Source organism: Pygoscelis adeliae, unplaced genomic scaffold (assembly GCF_000699105.1).
Source record: "Pygoscelis adeliae isolate BGI_AS28 unplaced genomic scaffold, ASM69910v1 Scaffold402, whole genome shotgun sequence".
Taxonomy (NCBI): Eukaryota; Metazoa; Chordata; class Aves; order Sphenisciformes; family Spheniscidae; genus Pygoscelis; species Pygoscelis adeliae.
In genome coordinates this window covers 6,499,290-6,508,307 of record NW_008824411.1, presented here as the reverse complement: position 1 = coordinate 6,508,307, position 9,018 = coordinate 6,499,290, and the positions used below count along the sequence as shown (strand labels likewise).

General features: G+C 42.0%; 1 protein-coding gene across 1 annotated transcript in view; it reads right to left on the bottom strand.

Moving 5' to 3' along the window:
• KLHL20 (kelch-like family member 20) overlaps nt 1-9,018 on the bottom strand; it is a 23,916-nt gene that overhangs the window by 10,350 nt on the left and 4,548 nt on the right. The window contains exons 2-4 of the mRNA XM_009320629.1: nt 5,412-5,985; nt 1,308-1,466; nt 1-81 (exon numbers count right to left, since the gene is read on the bottom strand). The exon at nt 1-81 is cut by the window's left edge and continues 10 nt beyond it. Coding sequence (XP_009318904.1) covers nt 1-81; nt 1,308-1,466; nt 5,412-5,985 — 814 coding nt within the window. The remainder of the gene's footprint in view (nt 82-1,307; nt 1,467-5,411; nt 5,986-9,018) is intronic.

Here is a 9,018-nt window from a genome sequence, read left to right as displayed (position 1 = left end):
GCTTTTAATAAGTGGATCAGAGCCCACTGTACCCACAAGAAACTTGGGACTCAGCAGCGGTAGACGGACATGCTGCAGGACCTAAAACACAAAACAGAACATATATGGTAAATCACATATACCCACAGAGATGAAAGAAGCCAAATGGAAAACGATAGTGGCTAACAAGTTTTGATAAAGAGTTAATAATTCCTCTGGCAAACATGCACGGTCATTTACACATCCAAATCCTGGCTTTTTAGTTAAATGCAGCTCGTCTTACAGCACCTTTGCCTTTTCAATATATCAATTTAGATACCCAGCACAAAATCTGTATTTGAAAGGGGACGATCCACTGGATCTATTAACAGAGGAAAACAAGCTCACAATTGAAAACCTTTACAAAATTACAGATGTCAATACATCTGCTTGAAACACTAGTTTAGTTAGAAGATTTATCAGCCATTTAGCTCTCAAATGTGACCAGTATTGTGTGGTAAATGAACAACAACAAACAACATGCCTTTCACCACTTAGCTTAGAATTTAGAGGTGCATGCAGTTATAGACAGAGGGGCCTAAAAAGGCACACAGTAATAAGAGCATTAAGAGCATGCAGGTATAGACAGAGGGGCCTAAAAAGGCACACAGTTATAAGAGAATTAAGAGCTACCTTGAGAACAGCAGGTTTTTCTGGTTTGGTTTGTTTATTTAAAACAATTTTCAAAAGCTTTCCACTAAATAAAGTTGCATTTAATGTCTGCTTCCAAAGCAGAAACACTGAGGCAGGCAGACTCTCACCTCTTTTGATCAGAAAGCCTGAGACTTCAGAGGCTTTCCGGCTGACAGCTTTGTCAGAATGGGTGCTTCTCTGTGAAATGGCTTGGCTTAGATGAAGCATCGTATTTCAACATAACCATTCTGACAAGCTCCAGTATAAGATCATGAAGGCTGAGGCATAAATCAAACAGCAGATCTTAAAGATACACCACAAATGAAGATGAGCTTTTTCTTATCCACTATGTTTTTTTACACAACACTCAAAGCAATGCAGCCAGGTTTGTCTGGACAGACTACTGGAATGATCTAGTTTGGCAAGTCCTACCTGGAAACAATTCAACAAAGCCCCTACTGAAGGCTCTAGCCACTGCACCTTCCAGTCTAGATGAAGGCAAAGTGCAAGCCATCTAACACAGGTGGAACTCAGAGAGAATTACTGTGGCTTTGCATGCATTCAGAACTGTGACACTGCTGTGGCACCACCATATCAGCCCTCATTACTCTTCCCCTGGATAAAACCATCTCGAATGTTACTGCACTCAAGATTACCTGTGGCAGCTGGGGTCTTCTTTCCTGAATGCTGTATTTCACCCAGGCCATCACCGCATTGAACACCTGCTCTTCACTGCGAACATTTAACTCATCACTGGATATAATGTCTATGAGTTGATTGGCAGGAAGCAGCATGAACTCCTCACTCTCCATTACCTGGTTAAATGGAAAGGAAAAAAAGAGAAAGTAAGGACAGTGGCCAAAGCACCACAGCCATTCACCACTCCAGCACTTCAGTGCAACTCTAAAGTGGATACAGTCCACTTGAATTAAGAGTCTAATGGACTGATCCAGTAAAGTGCCAAATACCCATCACTGTTTTGACATCAACACATGTGATAGGTTTGCTGCACAGAGCAGAATGCAGTCCCTAGCAACACAACACAGACACCTTTAGATGGGGATGCAAGTGAAAGGGAATTTTACATGAAGTTTTTTTGTAGGACATGTTTAAAGTGTTAAACCACAGAACACACTGATCAGGTTTCAAAATTTAGGAAAAACAAAGCCCTTCTTTAAAAGTCAGTCTCCTTGTTTGCCATGTCTAATATATAAAGCAGAAATAAAAATGCTGCATAGGTGATAAATACGTGACTAAAGTGGTATCAGAATAGAGAGGCTCTATTCACAAGAAATCCAAAACAGAGCACAAAAATAAGAGTCTCAGAAAGTAGTTACCAGTGGCATTGTAGAGAACATGGAAAGTCTTCCTGAATGCCGATTTGTGGCACAACAGAAAATATTTCAGGAGAAGGTGATGGACGCATTTGATCCTGCCTCTTTCATTTGCTCTAAATATATAGAGAGTTTGCACAAGTCCAGATGCACTTAAGAGGGAATCACAGCCTCCTAAAGCCCTAAGGACTGATCTCTTGTGAAATTCAAGCCACTGACAATCTGCAAACATATTCATTCCTTCAGTACCCAAGATAGCGACCGAGTTTCTCAGGAGGCGTTAGATGCCACTGGAGGCCTGCTCACACAACACACCACAGAGCACATGTGAGTCAGCTTGCAACTGCCTTGAGAGGTTACAGAGCTCACACACAACCACATCTTCTGCACTGATACCAGGCAGATGGGAAAGATGCAAGAATCGAAATAAAGAGAACTGCAGAAATGGTCTGATTGATAACTGCCAGCTTGGCTTCCCTACAAGCACTCCCAGTCTGTAGCCTGTAATCTGAGAGGTTCAGTGGCAGAAAATAACTGAATATCAGCTTGTCCTTGTCATTTGCAACCACACTAGAATTCCAGGACTTATTTTATGATTTGCAGCATAAATGAAAGAAAAATACATTCTTTGACACAATCATCTCAACAGCAGTCAGCTGTGCAGTCCTTTTAATTACCTAAAGAAATTAAGAGCACTGAATGAATATACAAAAATTGCCAAGTACTGACAACAGCAAATATAGTTGAAAGGAACACAACAGACAGTGAGACCAGCTACCAGACTTTGGTCTAGGATTCCATGGGCTTTCAGGGGCAGTAAGAGCCACAGCAAGGTTAGCCCAGACACTTCTTTGGCCTTAGAGTAACAACTGGGCTGGTCATTAAAGATCTTTATCAACATTTCTCCATAGACTCCGTCCCTTCTACATAGACTAGCTTATGCCTAAACTTTACCCCGACAGTTAAGTGCAGCCTCAGACTCTGGAAACAGAGGGTCTGGAAATTTTTGAGTTACGGATGGTCACCCAGACTCTCCCTTCCACCCTCAGAAAACCCAGTTGCATCGATGGCAAACCAAGTTATTACTACTGTGCAACCTGTTAGTTTACATAGTAAAACAAATAATTATTTAAAATGCTTTGGCTTATTTTGGCTTAATTACCAGGACACTAATAATTATCTGACTAATATTAATGGCCTATTTGACTGACTTGCTTACTAAACAAGAATTGGATGGGCTTCATTTCCTCAACAGTATTCATGTGCATTACTGCACTTACAAACAGATAGAATAAATGTCAGAGTATACAATATGGAGTGCAATTTTTGTCTGTTCCTACAAAGTACAAGTTGTTCATCCTTAAGTGTATTTTTTTCCCCTTCACACAGATGTCAGAAACTAAACAAAAAATACAAAGGCTGTTCTTGTACAGCGGAGTTGTTAATAGAACCATTTCATATTACATGCACAAGATTCACTAGGGGTTTTAGGCAACAAATTAAATTGAGGGGAATGGAAAGTTGGAAAAACATTTTACCAAGAAGTTAATGATGTAATGCAGAAATACACATAAAAATTAATAGAACTAGAGGTTAGCACAGCAGAGGACGTGAAGCAATTCAGATGGCATTCAGAGTAACTGCATGGGTTGGCCTGATGCCTAGTGCTTAATATTTTACATTGCCATTCAGGAAATTCTCATCTCATTTCTTTTTGCCAGCTTGGAGGAACGATGACAATACAGCCTCTGCAGAGGAGGGCACATTTTTTATCAGTTCTCAACCTCCACAGTGGAGTATTATTAAGTAACCAAGTCACTGGCTTCCATCAGGGATTACCAATCTACTCACCAGATGGAAAATAATGGCAGAACAGAATACAATCCCAACAAGCAGCACCATTAAGATCGTCTACAGAGAAACAGTGGAAGTGAAAGAAGTGATCATTAAGGATGAAGAGATGCAAAATTCCCAGGGCACTGAAAGGGACACCAAAACCTGCCCAGGCCAAAGAAAGAGTGCTCTAATCCAAGCAATTGTTTTCCAGAGGCCGTGATTCACTTAAGTCAAGTATAATTTGCATTATCTTTGAGGAGGAGAACGTTTTCTCAAGTCCAAAACTTTTGCTTTTGTGTGCTTTAACAGTCTTCGAGGGACTGCAAAAGAAAAGAACCCCATAGCAGGCAGTTTAGAGAAAACTGATGTCATGTGTCTACAGGTAAATACCAAGTATTGTCTTCAATGTGTCCAACAGTCAAGTTCAATTGTGTTTGCTTCTGCTCACAATTTTCTTAAGTACTACCTGACTGAAATTAATAGAATTCCAATCTATTTCCTGCAGGGAAAAAAAAGTCAGCAAGCTGCAATCAATCACAGCACTTACATACTGCCACTTCTCTGGGGAAACTAAATTAGCATCAGGAGTCGATACTGGAGTTACTCCCTTTGGAAAGGATCTACCTGTGAAGCAGGTGGAAGGAGGAGATTTCTCCATAGCAGGCTGCCTGTTCCAAGGGATGGAAGAGTGCAGTTTCTGGAAAAGGCAAGAGACGAATCTCTCCAGCAGGGGAACAGACCTTCATGCTGAGCACACTCCTAGAGAGTAGCTGCTTCCAAAATATATGCAAATTCTTGCCCTTCCAACCAGGGCTCAGGAAAGACACCACTTAAGTGTTGGGCTCCTTTCTGCATCCTGGGTGTAACAGTAAGTAAAGACCCACTCTTCTCAGACTATTGCTCACAGAATCCTTAATTATTATGCTGATTCTTCCCTGAACCAGTTGCTGGCAATTTTTTTTCCCCAAAAAATCATCTAGGCAGAATTAACAAAGGAGAAGAGACTTGGGTTTATAAAGGTCAGATACAAAATTACACATTTGAATTACTTTCAAACAACTTCTGCTGAATAATAGATGCAAAATCCTACTTCTGCTATAGCAAGGGAGTTGAAGACTCCACTGAGGCAGCTGTATGCTCCCACACACACCCATATGTCCAATCCCTAAACTCAACACCCATTTTTTTTTGGTTTTATTGATGTATTGTCCTTACTTTAACACCCATCTCTCCTCCAATCCTGTAGAATCCAAACATTTCTGAAAGGTGAGTGGAATGTCACACCATCGTGCAGCCACGTCAGATATAATACTGAACTCCAACTATGCCTGTGACCTTGCCTTCCACATAGCACTCGCCACACTAAGAGAAGAAGTGCTGTGGATCATATACAAACCACCAGTGCACCACAGTCCTGCAAGTACCTCTTTCCTCTCTCTTCCCCAGCTAACGGCTGGCACCCATCACTATTAGAGCACACAGCAGATGTAAAGGCAGGATTTGGAAAGAAGCACAAAGTGAGAGTTGCCCAGGCTCTCACAGGACGCATTCACAGGTTTACACCATGATTCCAGCATACTAGCTTCTTACCTCCTGGAAGTTATGCTGTGTGAACTTGTCAGCAATCCTCAGCAGTTCACGGCATGAGTGAGTGTCAGCAAAAGCTCGGATGCCCAGGCAATTGGAAGGATCCAACTGTCTCTTAAGGAACTCGCAGCAGGCCTCCTGGATCTCAGCCAGCTGGAGAAGGCAAGCAGCTGGCAACAAAGTCTGGACATTTCCCTCTTCCACAGTGATCTGAGAGGTGTACGCAAAGTCAATCAGCAGTTCCATGGCCCTTTCGTCAATGTCTCTGATCACTACTTCTGTCTGCCGACTCTCTGCCAGCTCCCCAGTGAACATGGCTCGGAAGTAAGGGCTGCAGGCTGACAGAATCACCCTGTGGGCGTAGATCTTCTTCGCACCGACTACTAGCACCACATCACACAACTCCCGGTGCTTCCGGAGAAGATTGATGACTTCCAAAGTTTGTCGAGGGTGCTTGTCAGAGATGTAGGGCATGCGAGCAGGCTGCGGCACCCCTTCTGGCAGTTTGTTAGGATCTCCGAGTGTGCAACGGCTAGTTACGTCCATTCCGGTCTCTCCTGGTCGAGTACTGGTACACCTGCAGTGGAGGAAACCATAAGACAGGACCATCATCAACTAATCTACCAGCTGTCAGCCAAAGCTCTAGGGCTCGCATCGACTACGAGCACAAAACCAGCAGTGCCTGTAGTTCCATGCTGGAACGTGGAAACAAACACATGATCATGTGAAAGAGGAATCCATCTCAAACCAAAGTGTACCTAGAAGTAAACAAATGCCAACTTGCAACAGGCTTATATTTATACCTATTTTTATATGCTTTCTATGACACACCACTGTAATATCCAACTACACATACATATATATTAACTGAACCTCATAATAGCCTTGCGTGGCAGAGGAATATTAGCTGCATTTCACAAAGAGTGACTCAAAGCAAAGAAGATTAGCTGACTTGGCCATTGTCACTTGAGTTTTCTTTGACAGAGCTGGAGATGGATTTCCACTGCAAAGAATTCTAGTTGCATGATTTAACCAAATTTCTCTGCTCTTCTACTTACATTTTTTATAGGGTCACTCATCACCGTGACATCTGAACATACTAAACTATCACACAGATTGCAGTAACTTAAAATGGCCTGCAACCTACCATGACTATCTTTCAGGTTCACAGAATACCCATTTAATCATCACCTCTTCAGTTATTTTTGAATTAATGGAGGCTTCAGACTCAATCTACCTTCCCTGACATGTTTCAAAAGAATGTTAATCCTTCCCAAGAATGGCAGACTGAGAACCGCAGAGGGCAATCAGGATTATCAGACCAATCAGGAAAAAGTCAAAACAATCAAAGTATCCACGACTATCAGCCTACCAAAAAAGGAAGAAAATAAAATCAAGATTGTAACTTTAGAGATGAGGAACCACTTGAGAATATATAAACCAAGTTTCTGGCACAGGGTAGAAAAAACATACTATCGTCCCAGCTTTGCACGCAGCGTTCTAGCTATCTGATGTCCTTCTTTACGAAAGTTCAGGTACCTTTCCTTCATTCCTCACATACCTAAGCAGATGTCAGCTCTGCCACGGCTTAAGTGCAATACCCCTTTGCATGGCAGCACGACAATGCTGACAGATCACCCTTCGCACCATGTATGCCACTAACTCGAGAGAACGGGAATGCAGTATTGCCCCAAGCCCTTCTGCAGTTCTGCAGGGATGAACCAAGATGACACATCTCATACGTCACTTTGCAGAGACGTCTGCCTACACCCCAGGCTTCACTATCACATTATGACCGAAATCAGTGCTAAACAAGAATTAAACACAACTCTGTTTTCAGCAATCAGACTAAATAAGCAGATCAGTGCACACTAAACATACCAAACACGTAACTGAGACACCATTTTGCATGTTGGGAGCATATTTGAATTTCTGCCACATATCATATGAACAATTATTAAAAAGATGCATCAGCACCAGTGACATACCAATTACTACAAAAATAAAGAAAATACAGGAAGCTATTGCCTCTTCCCACTTCAAAGGAAAACCATCACTTAGAGCAATTAAAGGATACTGAGCAAAATATCAGAATACTGATGGTTATGAATTATCCAGTGAGTGCACTGGCTGTTGGAGATATACTGAAAGACCCAATACATCTTATCCATTACCAGCTTCACTGGTACAACGGCATTTGTGAGCTGTCACTGCACACTTTGTTCATACTAAGAGTTAAAAAGAAATCTAACTTCGCTTTGCCATTGCTCAACGTATCTTGCAGCATGCTTGAAGGAAAGAATTAAAAAAAATAACTCACATCTTTTCTTCTCATTATTATGTCAAATGCACCTTCTAACCACAGGGAAACCAGTCTCTTTGCAGCAGTTCAAATTATTCACTTGCATCTTAGCCTGTTTTCCCATTCCCCCCACACACTCTCCTTGATCATCATATTCAGATGTTTCAGACCATTACCTCTTCCTCATATCTTAGTTACACAGATCCAGCTGGGTCTCCCCTCTGGGTTTTTCTGCTTGCTCCTGTTCAGCCTCTGCACCTTAAATGCCTTGTCTTTTATCCCTACTCCATCTTTTTTATATCCATCACCGTTCTCCTTTTCTGACACCTCTGACAAATCCTTCTGCTGTTATACTGCCTCTCGCTCTCCTCCACCCACTCTTGTCCCTCACAACCCAAATTCACCTTGTGGGATTTGACAACCATTTTCAAAGCTCTGCCAAGATCCTCACGAACAATGCAGCTAAGCTCTCCTCACAGCAGCATATGCAAACTAAGTTTAATGGTATCCCTACAAAAACCCCAAGAAACCTTGGCTAAAGATTAATTTACCTAATTGGCTTACTTCCATAGTCCTTAGCAGCTAAGGCCAGAGGGTAATTTAATCCCTATACCAAGAGATGGAGAAAGGTGGTGACAAAAATCCCCCTGCAGAATCTAGCTCTTGCTAAGCAAGCCAAATGGATATTATTGTGCATTAGGGGTTTCAAGCTATGTCAAACCAACCCCTGAGAGAAAAAAGAAAAAATAAGAGCCCTATTAAGACACATGCTACTGTAATAATTTTGGACAGTTTGTCTTTACCAGGCTGTCAGTCAAAGCATCTAAGCACAGAACAAGCATTATTCAAATAAAAACCCATTTCACAGAACTACAGATCACAAGAGATGGCCTACGTCCAGGACATGACCTCTTTTTGGAAAGCAGAACCCCCGTTACACCTGTAGGCTTTCTTCAAAGACGACCCCCACTAAAAACAGCCTTAAAGCAGGTCTCGAAGAGCTTTTCAGACTAGCACAGATTTTAACTACAAAAAGATTACATTAAGGCTATGCCGCCACAAGGAATACAGTGTACCTTGTCAATCCCACCACCCAAGACTCTTTGCTGACACAGAGCAATGGGGTAGACCAGCTTATGCCACATGAGTAGTTGGCCAGATTTAGGCAGTAGTCCTAGTCCTTCCTAGCCAGCACGGAACAGGATTTTTCTGCCCAAATTAGACTCTGCTGAACACTTCTTTAAATTAACTAACTAAAAAGGAGTCTAGTTAGTAAGAACTGGAGGCATTCATGCATTGTTCCCCTCA